Source organism: Oreochromis niloticus, linkage group LG7 (assembly GCF_001858045.2).
Source record: "Oreochromis niloticus isolate F11D_XX linkage group LG7, O_niloticus_UMD_NMBU, whole genome shotgun sequence".
Classification (NCBI taxonomy): domain Eukaryota; kingdom Metazoa; phylum Chordata; class Actinopteri; order Cichliformes; family Cichlidae; genus Oreochromis; species Oreochromis niloticus.
In genome coordinates this window covers 42322756-42338589 of record NC_031972.2, presented here as the reverse complement: position 1 = coordinate 42338589, position 15834 = coordinate 42322756, and the positions used below count along the sequence as shown (strand labels likewise).

At 41.6% G+C, this 15834-nt stretch overlaps 1 protein-coding gene across 7 annotated transcripts in view; it reads right to left on the bottom strand.

Annotated features, from left to right (window-relative positions):
• The window catches only part of kif21a (kinesin family member 21A), a 54283-nt gene extending 49168 nt beyond the window's left edge, over window positions 1-5115 (bottom strand). For 3 of the 7 annotated variants that reach the window (XM_025908690.1, XM_025908692.1, XM_025908693.1), the window contains exon 1: window positions 4640-5115. In XM_025908690.1, coding sequence (XP_025764475.1) covers window positions 4640-4683 — 44 coding nt within the window. In that variant the 5' untranslated portion in view covers window positions 4684-5115. The remainder of the gene's footprint in view (window positions 1-4639) is intronic. The other 4 variants (XM_025908694.1, XM_019361664.2, XM_019361666.2 and 1 more) reach the window with 2 other exon arrangements.
• Between the last annotated feature and the right edge of the window lie 10719 nt (window positions 5116-15834).

Genomic DNA, 15834 nt, shown 5'->3' with positions numbered 1-15834 from the left:
AATAGCAGAGGATCAATTCTAGTTTTACATGTATTACGGTTGATACCCTTTTATGATCTTACAAATGGGAGAAATGTGGGTGATACTTTTGGTTTAAAACTTTAATAAACACATTGTCTCACGCAAACTGTGTTTTAATCATCTGCAGAATAAAATAAATTTAATTTCAAGATGAAATTAAAATGGTCATACAGGCTTCCTCATAAATTTTAAGGTTCAATTTAAATTTTAGGTAACAGCTTTCAGAGCTCATCATGGTCAGATGGTTTCCTATTTTTTTTTTAACTTTTAAATCCATATGTAATTACTGTCTCTCTGAGGTCAACTGATTAATGCTGTTCATAGAACCTCAGTCCAGGTTAGAGACAGAAGGAAATTGTGCTTTTGAGACTGTAGCTCAAAAGCTATAAAACTCGCTTCCATTGGACTTTAGATCCTCGCTGATCACCCAGTCCCAGGGTCAACATTTGAAATTTTACCAGCAGTGATGGGTTAAAAAAAAAAATTCCACTGGACAAATATTTACTAGAATGGGAGGAAAAAGAACACAGGTAAAGACCAACACACTCTTAAACCCACACACAGACACATCTAAACGACTGTGGGTCAACAGCTACATCCTGACAGACCCTCACAGTTCAGTGGATGTGAACAAAGCGCGAGGTCTGCAGAGGCTTTAGACTGAGGGGCTGTGTTTAGTTGGTGCTGCCATGGGCGATGAACACGAATCTAAATGTCCCGAGCTCCAACTGGTCCTGTGCCAGTAACCTACTGGCCCTGCCCTTGTTACAGTGTCCAAAAAACTGTTAAAACTTCATTCAAAAAATTCTTCATGTCTTTGCACTTCAACTATAAACTTTTGGACAGATAAACTTTTAGCTTTTACGTAGTATACAAAAACATGAGTTGCCTTTAAACACAGAAAATAGGTATGTTAAGGCTAGCCAACTAATGCTTCAGCTAACTGTTTAACAACAGACACAAATTAATATTTTACATGTAGCTACATGCTTTTTCCCCCCTTTGTTTTTTTTTTTTTTACAATTTTTCAACTGGGCCCTTTTTTCCCCCCTCTCCGATGAAAGACACTAATCTCTATTTGCATTGTAAACCTCAGCTCACACAGCTATTGTCAGCTGAGCTGAAGCCCACTCTGGTCAATAATAGAAGATATCTGCTCTAATCATGCAGCTCATTTTAACAAGATTGTTCCACCACAGTTAGTCCTGTCTCTACAGCTGGCTTGTGAGCCACAACCTGGGGCTTAGCCGTACCCACTTATACCAGTTGCTGCATGCCTACACTTGATTACATTAAAGCATGGCTGTAACTTAAGTCTTAAGAGGTTTAGGGACCCATTTAATTTCATTATCGTCATTGTTATGGCCTTCAGCTGAGCATCAGAAACAACAAGTCTTTACAGGGGAAAGGAGTAGGTAAATTTCAAGGTGAGATGTGGCGTGGCTTTTTATTTTGCAAGCTCCTCCACTTCATGTTATTAAGTGGTTAATGCACAAGCTAAGCTCTTACAGCAGATATAAACAAAGTCAAAGATACTTCCCTCTCACTTTGATCCCCAGTGCTAAGCTGTCAGCACATTAAAAACAATGATTCTGCTGCATACACTGTAATAACAACCACAGCAGGCAGGTTCAGCAAGTCCTCACTTCAAGCATTTCAGCCCCTCCCATCAATGTACACCTACCATTTAAAACAGACTGTTATGACATAATGAGCTGTTCAAATAAACCAGGTACAGTACAATTAATATAATGTAGTCAGGGAGGGATACGACTGTGCAACTGTTTCACAATACACCCTCAACTGCCACCCTTTTTCTGCACAAGTAAACACCGACAAGCAAATGTTCTCAGCTTTGAGTTCTTTTGTAGAAGTCTGACAGAGCAAGATGGCCTTTTTTATATAAACATAAAGTTTTGGCCTTAAACTGTTAAATTACCTTAAGAAGTCCTTTTAGTCCTTAAAACCAACCGTGTATAAAACAGCATCATGAAAACTGTTGGTCTGTGAGATGAGCTCAGCTATTTTTCCATGATGTCTACATATGAGGCGTTTTTGTTGACACACACCTAACCAAATATCCATAGGCTTGTTGGGTTTAGCAGAGAGAAAAAACAAAAACAAAACCGTCATACCCAATTTGAAGCGTCTATGCACATGCAAGGTAGATACTCGACAAATTTCACTTAAAATTTGTCACTAGAAAACCCATTACAGATGAAAACTGATCTTCAGTAAAACTCTGTGGTAACAGAATTAGATTTAGAGGCATCATTATGAGAAAGCTCAACTATGCTTTTCAGGGTACATTTACCAAATAACCAGTCTCACATATGGCAAACTGAAGTACGGTTTACTAAGATCAGAGCTGTAATTTTAGTTGGTGGAACCACAACACAAAACATCCACCTCTTCCTAAGTGAATGGTTGTCTACACTTTCACTGCAATTTGCATGCTCCTACAGCGACTCTCTCTGACAATGCAAATCATTTTAAAAATACACTTGCATCCATTTTGGACAGGCATGTGTTTTACCTTTCATATGAAACTGGCATATCATAATTCTGCTACCTTACACTCATGTATGAGATGTGAATCAATTTGAATTATTACATTAGACAGGTAATTTTTTGTAATCCGGTTCACTGACTTCATGTGTACGCTAATAGGGCAAAGGGTTTTCTATTCTATGTAGACCACCTCCATTTCATCTTGTGAGGCAATTTATTGTCATCATCAAAGTAGATTATGGTTAGGATAACTATTTGGCAAAAAAACAGTCGCTACTTTATGATTTGTGGTGGTTCTTATTAACTGAAAGAGTGTAGGGTGAACAGAAGTTAACCAACTTGCAGAGAAGAAAAAAAAAAAAACACTCTTAAGAGGTAAAATAGTGTACAGTGGAAAAAAGCTAATCAGATTTAAAAGAATTGCATTATTAAAATTGATTAATGATGACCATTACCTCCACTGACCTTTGACCTAACTGACGCACACACAACTGACACCACAGTTCATTCATTCCTAGATGCATATTTCGGACTTTTGATTTCTTCAGGACTGTTTGGATATTGCATCACACAGTCTCACAACGTATCACTGTATAACCATACTGTCATTATAGTGGTAGCATTGTAGGAGCTGCTCCATTCCTAACCTTACATCCCTGTAAAACGCATCAAAGGTAATCAAAACATTTCTAAAAATCTTAACATTATATTACTTAGTGCAACCAACTGTGCAGCCCCAGAGGGACAAACAGGAAAGCCCCAGCAGAGTAGACTCCAGGTGGGGAGAGACAACTGACCGCATTACAGGCTCCACAGGGGAGAAGTGGCACTCGATCCACTTAGACTGGGATGGCAACATGCTGCTTGTTCTGGGAACTGTTTTGTAATTAACTGGGCAGGTTCAGGCAGTTGCCTGTTTTGCTTCCATCCTTGCATTAAAACCACTAAATGTCTATCTTTGCAAAGGCAAATTTTTCAGGGAGTTATTTGGCAACAAATAACTGGCGGTACAAAAAATCTCTAGAATCACTAGTTTCTGTTGGAAAATGTCCTACCATAAAAACTGTGTTCAAAACCAACACTTGAGACCAATTCAACCCCTGTTACTGGGGAATGGTATCCATAAGCTCAGCACAAACATAATCATCACAAACAATGACAAGGCACTTGTGTGTCTTTAAGGTTGAACAAGGAACATAGGCGAGCAGCTGAAGATGAGGATACTAAAAAAAACAAAAAGAAAAAACATATGAGAAACTATACTGCCATTATGAGTCATTTTTATAATTACTATGGATACAGACAGACTGGAGGAGAGAAAGAGATTGGTTTCCCCATTATGTCACTGTCAGTGCCACTTCACCATCTGGGTGTGAGCGGCCTTCTTCAGCATGAATACAGCCGCCCACATCAAGTGCATGAAATTAGAGGTGAAGCAGCCTGTCCGTTTGGTGAATTGATTGGAACAGTACTGAATCACTGAGAGCCGTGACTGAGCTGTCCACTGAATGTCTACAAACAAAGAGCAGACTTGACAGCGTTATAGGCCCACTGCCCTTTTCCTTGGAACCTGACAGTCAGTGAAGCTCTTCTTTCATCGATCCACTGTCTCTGCAGGAGGCTTTGATGAGAGGCCAGACCGTTGGACGAAGACAGGCCGACTGGCTCTCTCCCACTTTCTCCATCTGTCTCCTTTTCTATGATAGAGAGAGCCGCTGCAAAAAGATATCGTCACTCCTCCCAGCATGCATGCTACAGAGGATGGCCCGTGAATGTGTGCGCGCGTGCGCGTACCTGTGCAATGGGCGTGATGCTTTATGTTTGTGATATAGCCCCCAACACAAAACCTGCTCATTCGAACTGAGGTGAGAAACAATTGCGCCGCAAATATGTCCTGAAAGCCGGTAACAGCAGCGTCACGACGCCAAAATATAACGAGGCGGAATATTTTCCAGGTCAAAGAGTGTTTGGCGAACACAAGATGATGCTGATGACCTGCAGGTGTTTGCTAGGCCCGCGGCACTGACTGACAGGTGGCACCGGGCAATTAATGTTGCTACGCATTTGGGAGTTAATGGAAACATTTAAATAGTCTTTAGCGCCTTACCTCAATGCCACACGGACAGAGCTTTCATCCTGTCCCGTTGTCATGATTCCTTATGCAATAGCAGGTAGAAGAAGAAGAAAAAATAATAATAGAGCGGATTTATCTGCGTTGACTACTAGCCCCAGCAAAAAAAAAAAAAAAAAAAAAAAACGAGAAAGGAGTGCGCACTATACTCCCGCTGGCGAGCGGATCACCTCGATTTCAGCGCCGCCATTAAAAAAATAAATAAAACCCACAACAACCTATCTTAACGGTGTTTTAACCATGATATCGGGGAAGAGCCGCGGTGGTGTGCCCGCATGTTGCGTCTACGTACGCTGCATCTCTGCGCAGCTGGGCCCGGATGCTCCGACTCGAGCCCGTCTGCACACTGCCACTCCGGCTGCCGGTGAGCCAATGGCGCGCGCGTACGCGTTCATTGGTTCAAACACACTCGTACATGTGCGCGCGCCCCTCCGTGTCTCGCCGTTCTTCTCTCCGCTCCGTTTAGACACTGGGAGGGATCCGCAATGCGTCAGCAAGCCACGCCCTCTCCGGGGAGTGAGGTGATAGTAAGAATCATTGTATTATTTTTTTTTCCCCAGTATATTGGAGAACTACCAAAATCTGCATTTCCACATTAATAAAAAGCGCTCGTGACATAGTCCAGAAAGAATCTGCAGCCCAAAATGTACATTTTCCAGACAGTTATCATCGTTTTATGATAGAAAGTGTTGGGACAATATTAATTTAATTTTAAAACATTTTTCTGGGCGTCTTAGGGAAATCACAGCACCATGAACCGCTTTACAGCATCAGCCATTTGGCTTTCAGGCATGAAGTCAAGTCAGCAACGGCAGAGAATCTACCAGCAGCCTTCTGATAGCAGTATCCTTGGACTACCACAAGCTTCTTTTACACAAATGAAAGTTTCGATAGCTTAGCAGGTAGATGGTTGGACTTTTATGTGACTATAAAAGATGGGCAAACACGAGTCTCTATAAGAAATCCTAAATGACGTCAGTACATATTTTGAATTCAATTTAATACCATATCAACAAAAGCTAATAATCCTTTCATTGCTAAATGTAACCTGTAGCGTTTGTTGTAAGTAATTTTACAACATCATTTAAATTACCAAATAAATAAATGACAATATTCTATTGTTTATTATTTAATGTACTCTGTAATTGTCCCACTTAAAAGAATAGCAATCATTTAGTTTGCAGATAACAAATATATGAATCCATGTTCCCAGTAGCAATAAAGAAAAAAAGTCACTAAAATTGCACTGGCAGATATTCTATTTTTTAAGCTCACATATAAAATAAAGGGTTTTTTGTTTTATTTAGTTTTTCTTTTGCTCCCTGCTAATGTTCGTAGTGAGTATTTATTCTCTTTAGTTGTTTTTTACTGCCATCTTGTGGATTGGATAATCACAATGCCATACGAAGGAACTGTAGGGGCCAACACTGCATTTATATTTTTTTTAGAAAGAGTGGAACACATCTGGTCACAATGGAAATTAAATCCTATGACTGCACAGATATAACTGACCTGATGTGTAATTTACACCCCTTCTGCAATATAAACATAACCTGACGTCTACAGAGGCAAAACTGTGACTCAGCAAACCTTAAGACCAGGTCAGGATTAGATATCCCGAGGCTGCATTGTTAGATTTTGGATCATATGCAAGTCTTTTTTTCATACATCTTTATTTTTTCTAAAGTGTCAGATTGTTTACAAAAACTCATCCTAATGAAAATAATGCCACCTTCCCACCCCACAAACACCTGTAAAAGTATTATATAGTTACTCTATTACATATTTTATATTTACATATTTACAAATTCTTTAATTGAAATAAACTTTCCATGTTAGTGACCACTGATTTTTTCCATCAACTCAACATTTACCTGCAGTTTCAAGATCAGGGTCTCCTTGTGACCAAAAACACCATCCCAACTTGGCATTAAGTATTTCACTTAAAAATGGGCTAGAAATCAACCACTGTAATTGTGTTAAAAATCAGATGTGATTCTCCTTTGCCAATACTAAAGTGGCCTGAGATTTAAAGCGGGGGTGCACCCACACTTTAAAACTGACTGTAGGTGCCGGTTTAGTTCACTGGGATGAGCAGGGGACCATATGCCATAATGCAACATGTACACTAATGTCAAATGGACTCTGAACAGTGCAAAGATCACTCGCAACAGTAATAAAAACCATAAACTATATAAAACTGTACAAGAAACACATAAAAAGACCAAAGCAGCATTTCCCCACTCTCCCAAATTGCACAGAGCACATTCTTGTGGACATGGACAGTCAGAAGGATCTTTTATATTATTAGCTTTAAATATGTAGGTCCTCTAGAGTAGGTAGGGGGCATACAATGTTCCCTCTAATTTTTCACGTGTCTGAGCGAACACACAAACTCCCTGAGCGATCCCTTGGACCACTGTGAGCGACATCAGACGTGTGCACTGTGGTTATGCCAGCATCTAATCCATCCAAGTTACATGGTTTATTAAAATAATCAAATTACAGCATTTACATTTATGTTAGACTGCTTTTAATTAACTGCTTTAGCCCACTTACAATGAAAATGTAAAAAAAATCTAGTCATTGACTTGTGTAGTATGTTAACACTATTGGAAGTAAAAATAACTTGAACTCCAATTTTGAAAACACAACTTTCTTTATTTTTTTTAAAAAAGCTCTGACTTGTATTATGACTCTGTGGTCTGGGAGAGAGTCCTGTAACTCTGTCTGCAAAATACAGTATATAATGACCAATGCTGGGCAATTAATTATATAGTTACTTCTTCAAAAAAAGTAACTCAGTTTGGCAAACAACAAAGATTTTTGCAGCTATTTTTTTTAAATGCAGCGGTTGCAGAGAGGTGTGACGAGCTCTGGTGGATGGGGGAGGGAAGGGCTACTGAATCAAACCTGTTAAACAACTGGTTCAATCTGTTAGCCAGAACCTGGTCTCCAGACTCTGGACCCCCTCCGCTCACAGTGCTCCGTCCAGTGATGGTGTTCAGTCCTCTCCACATACCTCTGGTGTTGCTCTATGAACAGTAACTCTGGAGCTCTGTGGAGTGTGCAGATGATCTCGACTGTCTAAAAATGGATAACAAAACCGAAGGAGTGCTGAATCATTGACAAATACAGAGTAACAGGTGTGCAGCATGGCTAACTAGGTAGCAACAAGCCTCTAACACAGCGTGTATGCTAGCGGCTAATCTAGCGAAGAAATGAACAGAGTGCTTTTAGGTGTTGTAGAAGGACTCTAAGATGATAAGCTGTGTGTGTTTTTCAGAATGACCTGCTTGTATTTACCTTCATTGATGAGTGGGACTAGGTAGGTGTGCTGAAACGAGGCAAAAAAGCCGAAGTTGAAGAGCGTGGTGTAAACATAGTGGCGCCGCCAGCAGGTTTCCGAGCAGGAAAGCTGATTCCGGGTAGCAGGAAGGCTTTGTCTTGGTAAGCCGTCCAACATTGGCAGTCCCATTTAGTGAATGGCAATGGAAAAATTGCTGGGTTTCCATGTGTAATTTGTGTGGAAGAATATTGCAGAAGAAAGTTAATAGGTCATTTAGAGAGCCCGCCCTGCCCCGGCCCGCCCCGCCCCAAAGAACAAGTGTTAAAGAACAGAAGATAAAAGTCCTTTTTTCCCCCCTATTTTCCATGCCGGCAGTGTGGCGTAAGACGTGTGACGGAGCGCTCTGGAGCAGAGCGTCCCGAGTTCGACTCCCTCACGGACTCGCTGCCACGGCCCGGACTTGGGGGACGGGGAGGCGACAAGTCGCCTCTCCTTTTTCCTTTTCCCTGCTCTCGCCAAATACTCCGCCTGCACTACTACATCTCTCTTATTACCCTTTATTCACCCAAAATACCCGTGCTTGGCACCTCTTCATTCCTCAACTATTTGCTCGCTTATTACTCCACCTTGGACAACCTGCACTTTCTCTCTTCAGGCTAACAACTCTGCCTTCATTTTTTCATACTGTCTCCCACACTTTTACAGCAAATTATTAGCACCTAATAAGCACAGCCTTGTCCTCAATATTCACATCATTAATAGAAAGTACATGCACACACTCAAGCTTTTTTTAAAAGAAAAAGACAATCTTTAATGCATTATTTACATCCCGTCATTTGGCCTTTTCTTTCTACATTTTGTCTCAATTGACTTCAAATTCGTATCATGTGCCAACAAATGTCTAAACCATCACTGCTGCTCCTCACACTGAGCAGGATTTGCAGTTAAGCTCCTCTAAGGAGCCATAATGCCTTTTCACATTGTAAAGTCACACACACATACAAGTACAATAAGTACAACCTGAATATTTTTTTTTTTTATCTTCATTTTTTTTTAGTTGCTTCTACTTGGCTTGCTCTATCATCATAATTTCAGGATGTATTTTGCATCATATAACACAAGGCTCTTCAATTGGGCTAAAACCTCATCTTTACAGCTTTGACTGGCAGCTGCAGTCACGGAGAAACTTGCTCATCTCTGTTCGGGAATGGCAGATAGAGCGGGACTCCACTATTTACTCCACTGCCAGACCTAAAGAAGAGTTGGCAGTTTTGGCACGCGACGCTGAGAAGGCATTGGACCAGATCGAATGGCCCTATTTGTTTGAAATATTAGAAAGATTTAAATTGGGTTAAAAAAAGTATGGCTTATGAGAAGCTCACTTATCTGGGCATTCAGGTTACAAAAAGCTATTCCTCTCTATTAAAATCTAACTTTTCTCCCTTAATATCTGAGCTTCAGTCAAGTAAACAGTTCTGGAATACGCTTCCTAAATCACTCATTGAGTTAATCATATAAAGATGAGAATTTTGCCTAAGTGGTTGTACTTTTTTCAAAATCTCCTTGTGTTCCTTCCTAAAACATTTTTTAAAAACCTAAATTCACTCATCTTACCTTTTTCATGGGGCAATAAAACACATGGAATTGCTGGGAAAAATCTTTGCAAGTCTAAAACAGAGGGTGGATAATATATGAGTAGAAAAACCTAAAGAATAAGCCATTCCAGATGAAAATAACATAGCTCAGGTTTTAGCTCAGGTTTTCTGCAACTGCATTTCAGAAAGTGAAAAACATTGTTCTCATCAAAGGAAGCATTACATTTAGAAAGTTTGGGGTCCTGAGCAATGACTCTTTGGGTTCAAAGGGATGAAAAGCTGCTGGAGTGTGTGCTAATGTCTATAGAAAAAGGTTTTTATGCAACTGGACGTGTCACTCTCTTTTCAGGAAAGTGCAAATTTGATCTAATCATATTAGAAACGTTGTGTTTCAGACACAGATGTTGCTAGATTTACTAATTTTGGAGCGAGTATAATATTTTGTATAAGGATGAGGGTGTTTATGTAAGAAACTGGAACAAAAAGTGAAGATTTCTTACACCGTGACGTGTCACTCCCTACAAACAAAAGTGCAAACTGGGTCCAGTTATGTCTTGATGCATGCTCAATCATCTAGGTAACTAAATCCCAAAAGGTTCATTCTGTTAGATAAGATAAGATAAGATAAGATAAGATAAGATAAGATAAGATTTTATTGATCCCACGGCGGGGAAATTTTTGCGTTTCCTCAGCAGAGGTACAGATAGCAGAAGGAAAATACAAATAAAATACAAACAAATATAAAACATAGAATAGAATAGAATAAACCTTTATAATCCCACGGATCAGAAATTTCTAACCCTTACAGCAAGGGAAAATAAAATATCAAAGGAAGACACAGGGTGGTCCTATGAACGTAAGCAACCGAAGTTCGTATATACAGGTAACAATGTACAGAATATGTATAGAAAAATTGTACGGCGATATGTATAAAATGTAGAGTAAACTAACAAGCTGCTGAGTAAGATGACCAAAGGAATGTTAAGCTGCATTATAGAGTCTGACAGCTGCTGGTAAGAATGACCTGCGGTAGCGCTCCTTCCTACACTGTGGGCGTAAAGTCCACTGCTGAAGGAGCTGCTCAGTGCTCGTACAGTCTCATGCAGGGGGTGGGAGGTGTTGTCCATGATGGATGTTAGCTTAGACAACATCCTCTCCTCCCCAACCTGCTCGATGGACTTCAGCGGACAGTCCAGGACAGAGCTGGCCTCCTGACCAGCTTGTTGAGTTCCCCTGTCCCTCTCTGCCATTCCACCACGCCAGCAGACCACAGCATAGAAAATAGCCGACGCCACCACAGTGTCATAAAATGTCCTTAGGAGTGTCCTGTTCACCCCCAAAGACCTCAGCCGCCGTAGCAGGTGGAGACGACTTAGACCCAGTAGAGTGGTTGAAGGAGAAGGAAAAAGTGGGACAGGTGAGGTGCATTTCATGTCCCCGGTGCTATGGGGGGCTGCAGAGAGGTGTGACGAGCTCTGGTGGATGGGGGAGGGAAGGGCTACTGAATCAAACCTGTTAAACAACTGGTTCAATCTGTTAGCCAGAACCTGGTCTCCAGACTCTGGACCCCCTCCGCTCACAGTGCTCCGTCCAGTGATGATGTTCAGTCCTCTCCACATACCTCTGGTGTTGCTCTATGAACAGTAACTCTGGAGCTCTGTGGAGTGTGCAGATGATCTCATGACTGTCTAAAAATGGATAACAAAACCGAAGGAGTGCTGAATCATTGACAAATACAGAGTAACAGGTGTGCAGCATGGCTAACTAGGTAGCAACAAGCCTCTAACACAGCGTGTATGCTAGCGGCTAATCTAGCGAAGAAATGAACAGAGTGCTTTTAGGTGTTGTAGAAGGACTCTAAGATGATAAGCTGTGTGTGTTTTTCAGAATGACCTGCTTGTATTTACCTTCATTGATGAGTGGGACTAGGTAGGTGTGCTGAAACGAGGCAAAAAAGCCGAAGTTGAAGAGCGTGGTGTAACATAGTGGCGCCGCCAGCAGGTTTCCGAGCAGGAAAGCTGATTCCGGGTAGCAGGAAGGCTTTGTCTTGGTAAGCCGTCCAACATTGGCAGTCCCATTTAGTGAATGGCAATGGAAAAATTGCTGGGTTTCCATGTGTAATTTGTGTGGAAGAATATTGCAGAAGAAAGTTAATAGGTCATTTAGAGAGCCCGCCCTGCCCCAGCCCGGCCTGCCCCGCCCCCCCAAAGAACAAGTGTTAAAGAACAGAAGATAAAGTCCTTTTTCCTCCCTGTTTTCCATGCCGGCAGTGTGGCGTAAGACGTGTGACGAGCGCTCTGGAGCAGAGCGTCCCGAGTTCGACTCCCTCACGGACTCGCTGCCACGGCCCGGACTTGGGGACGGGAGCGACAAGTCGCCTCTCCTTTTTCCTTTTCCCTGCTCTCGCCAAATACTCCGCCTGCACTACTACATCTCTCTTATTACCCTTTATTCACCCAAAATACCCGTGCTTGGCACCTCTTCATTCCTCAACTATTTGCTCGCTTATTACTCCACCTTGGACACCTGCACTTTCTCTCTTCAGCTAACAACTCTGCCTTCATTTTTCATACTGTCTCCCACACTTTTACAGCAAATTATTAGCACCTAATAAGCACAGCCTTGTCCTCAATATTCACATCATTAATAGAAAGTACATGCACACACTCAAGCTTTTTTTAAAAGAAAAAGACAATCTTTAATGCATTATTTACATCCCGTCATTTGGCCTTTTCTTTCTACATTTGTCTCAATTGACTTCAATTCGCATCAGCCACTCATGTGCCAACAAATGTCTAAACCATCACTGCTGCTCCTCACACTGAGCAGGATTTGCAGTTAAGCTCCTCTAAGGAGCCATAATGCCTTTTCACATTGTAAAGTCACACATACATACAAGTACAATAAGTACAACCTGAATATTTTTTTTTTATCTCATTTTTTTTAGTTGCTTCTACTTGGCTTGCTCTATCATCATAATTTCAGGATGTATTTGCATCATATAACACAAGGCTGTTCAATTGGGCTAAAACCTCATCTTTACAGCTTGACTGGCAGCTGCAGTCACGGAGAAACTTGCTCATCTCTGTTCGGGAATGGCAGATAGAGCGGGACTCCACTATTTACTCCACTGCCAGACCTAAAGAAGAGTTGGCAGTTTTGGCACGCGACGCTGAGAAGGCATTGGACCAGATCGAATGGCCCTATTTGTTTGAAATATTAGAAAGATTTAAATTGGGTTAAAAAAGTATGGCTTATGAGAAGCTCACTTATCTGGGCATTCAGGTTACAAAAGCTATTCCTCTCTATTAAATCTAACTTTCTCCCTTAATATCTGAGCTTCAGTCAAGTAAACAGTTCTGGAATACGCTTCCTAAATCACTCATTGAGTTAATCATATAAAGATGAGAATTTGCCTAAGTGGTTGTACTTTTTCAAAATCTCCTTGTGTTCCTTCCTAAAACATTTTTTAAAAACCTAAATTCACTCATCTTACCTTTTTCATGGGGCAATAAAACACATGGAATTGCTGGGAAAAATCTTTGCAAGTCTAAAACAGAGGGTGGATAATATATGAGTAGAAAAACCTAAAGAATAAGCCATTCCAGATGAAATAACATAGCTCAGGTTTAGCTCAGGTTTCTGCAACTGCATTTCAGAAAGTGAAAAACATTGTTCTCATCAAAGGAAGCATTACATTAGAAAGTTTGGGGTCCTGAGCAATGACTCTTTGGGTTCAAAGGGATGAAAAGCTGCTGGAGTGTGTGCTAATGTCTATAGAAAAAGGTTTTTATGCAACTGGACGTGTCACTCTCTTTTCAGGAAAGTGCAAATTTGATCTAATCATATAGAAACGTTGTGTTCAGACACAGATGTTGCTAGATTTACTAATTTGGAGCGAGTATAATTTTGTATAAGGATGAGGGTGTTTATGTAAGAAACTGGAACAAAAGTGAAGATTCTTACACCGTGACGTGTCACTCCCTACAAACAAAAGTGCAAACTGGGTCCAGTTATGTCTTGATGCATGCTCAATCATCTAGGTAACTAAATCCCAAAAGGTTCATTCTGTTAGATAAGATAAGATAGATAAGATAAGATTTTATGATCCCACGGCGGGAAATTTTGCGTTTCCTCAGCAGAGGTACAGATAGCAGAAGGAAATACAAATAAAATACAAACAAATATAAAACATAGAATAGAATAGAATAAACCTTTATAATCCACGGATCAGAAATTTCTAACCCTTACAGCAAGGGAAAATAAAATATCAAAGGAAGACACAGGGTGGTCCTAGAACGTAAGCAACCGAAGTTCGTATATACAGGTAACAATGTACAGAATATGTATAGAAAAATTGTACGGCGATATGTATAAAATGTAGAGTAAACTAACAAGCTGCTGAGTAAGATGACCAAAGGAATGTTAAGCTGCATTATAGAGTCTGACAGCTGCTGGTAAGAATGACCTGCGGTAGCGCTCCTTCCTACACTGTGGGCGTAAAAGTCCACTGCTGAAGGAGCTGCTCAGTGCTCGTACGGTCTCGATGGACTTCAGCGGACAGTCCAGGACAGAGCTGGCCCTCCTGACCAGCTGTTGAGTTTCCCCCTGTCCCTCTGCCATTCCACCACGCCAGCAGACCACAGCATAGAAAATAGCCGACGCCACCACAGTGTCATAAATGTCCTTAGAGTGTCCTGTTCACCCCCAAAGGACCTCAGCCGCCGTAGCAGGTGGAGAGACTTAGACCAGTAGAGTGTTGAAGGAGAAGGAAAAAGTGGACAGGTGAGGTGCATTTCATGTCCCCGGTGCTATGGGGGCTGCAGAGAGGTGTGACGAGCTCTGGTGGATGGGGAGGGAAGGGCTACTGAATCAAACCTGTTAAACAACTGGTTCAATTGTTAGCCAGAACCTGGTCTCCAGACTCTGGACCCCCTCCGCTCACAGTGCTCCGTCCAGTGATGATGTTCAGTCCTCTCCACATACTCTGTGTTGCTCTATGAACAGTAACTCTGGAGCTCTGTGGAGTGTGCAGATGATCTCATGACTGTCTAAAAATGGATAACAAACGAAGGAGTGCTGAATCATTGACAAATACAGAGTAACAGGTGTGCAGCATGGCTAACTAGTAGCAACAAGCCTCTAACACAGCGTGTATGCAGGCTAATCTAGCGAAGAAATGAACAGAGTGCTTTAGGTTTGTAGAAGGACTCTAAGATGATAAGCTGTGTGTGTTTTTCAGAATGACCTGCTTGTATTACCTTCATTGATGAGGGACTAGGTAGGTGTGCTGAAACGAGGCAAAAAAGCCGAAGTTGAAGGCGTGGTGTAAACATAGTGGCGCCGCCAGCAGGTTTCCGAGCAGGAAAGCTGATTCCGGGTAGCAGGAAGGCTTTTCTGGTAAGCCGTCCAACATTGGCAGTCCCATTTAGTGAATGGCAATGGAAAAATTGCTGGGTTTCCATGTGTAATTTGTGTGAAGAATATGCAGAAGAAAGTTAATAGGTCATTTAGAGAGCCCGCCCTGCCCCGGCCCGGCCTGCCCCGGCCCGCCCCGCCCCAAAGAACAAGTGTTAAAGAACAGAAGATAAAAGTCCTTTTTTTCCCCCCTATTTTCCATGCCGGCAGTGTGCGTAAGACGTGACGGAGCGCTCGGAGCAGAGCGTCCCGAGTTCGACTCCCTCACGACTCGCTGCCACGGCCCGGACTTGGGGACGGGAGGCGACAAGTCGCCTCTCCTTTTTCCTTTCCCTGCTCTCGCCAATACTCCGCTGCACTACTACATCTCTCTTATACCCTTATTCACCCAAAATACCCGTGCTTGGCACCTCTTCATTCCTCAACTATTTGCTCGCTATTACTCACCTTGGACAACCTGCACTTCTCTCTTCAGGCTAACAACTCTGCCTTCATTTTCATACGTCTCCCACACTTTTACAGCAAATTATTAGCACTAATAAGCACAGCCTTGTCCTCAATTCACATCATTAATAGAAAGACATGCACACACTCAAGCTTTTTTTAAAAGAAAAAGACATCTTTAATGCATTATTTACATCCGTCATTTGGCCTTTTCTTTCTACATTTTGTCTCAATTGACTTCAAATTCGCATCAGCCACTCATGTGCCAACAAATGTCTAAACCATCACTGCTGCTCCTCACACTGAGCAGATTTGCAGTTAAGCTCCTCTAAGGAGCCATAATGCTTTTCACATTGTAAAGTCACACATACATACAAGTACAATAAGTACAACCTGAATATTTTTTTTTTATCTTCATTTTTTTA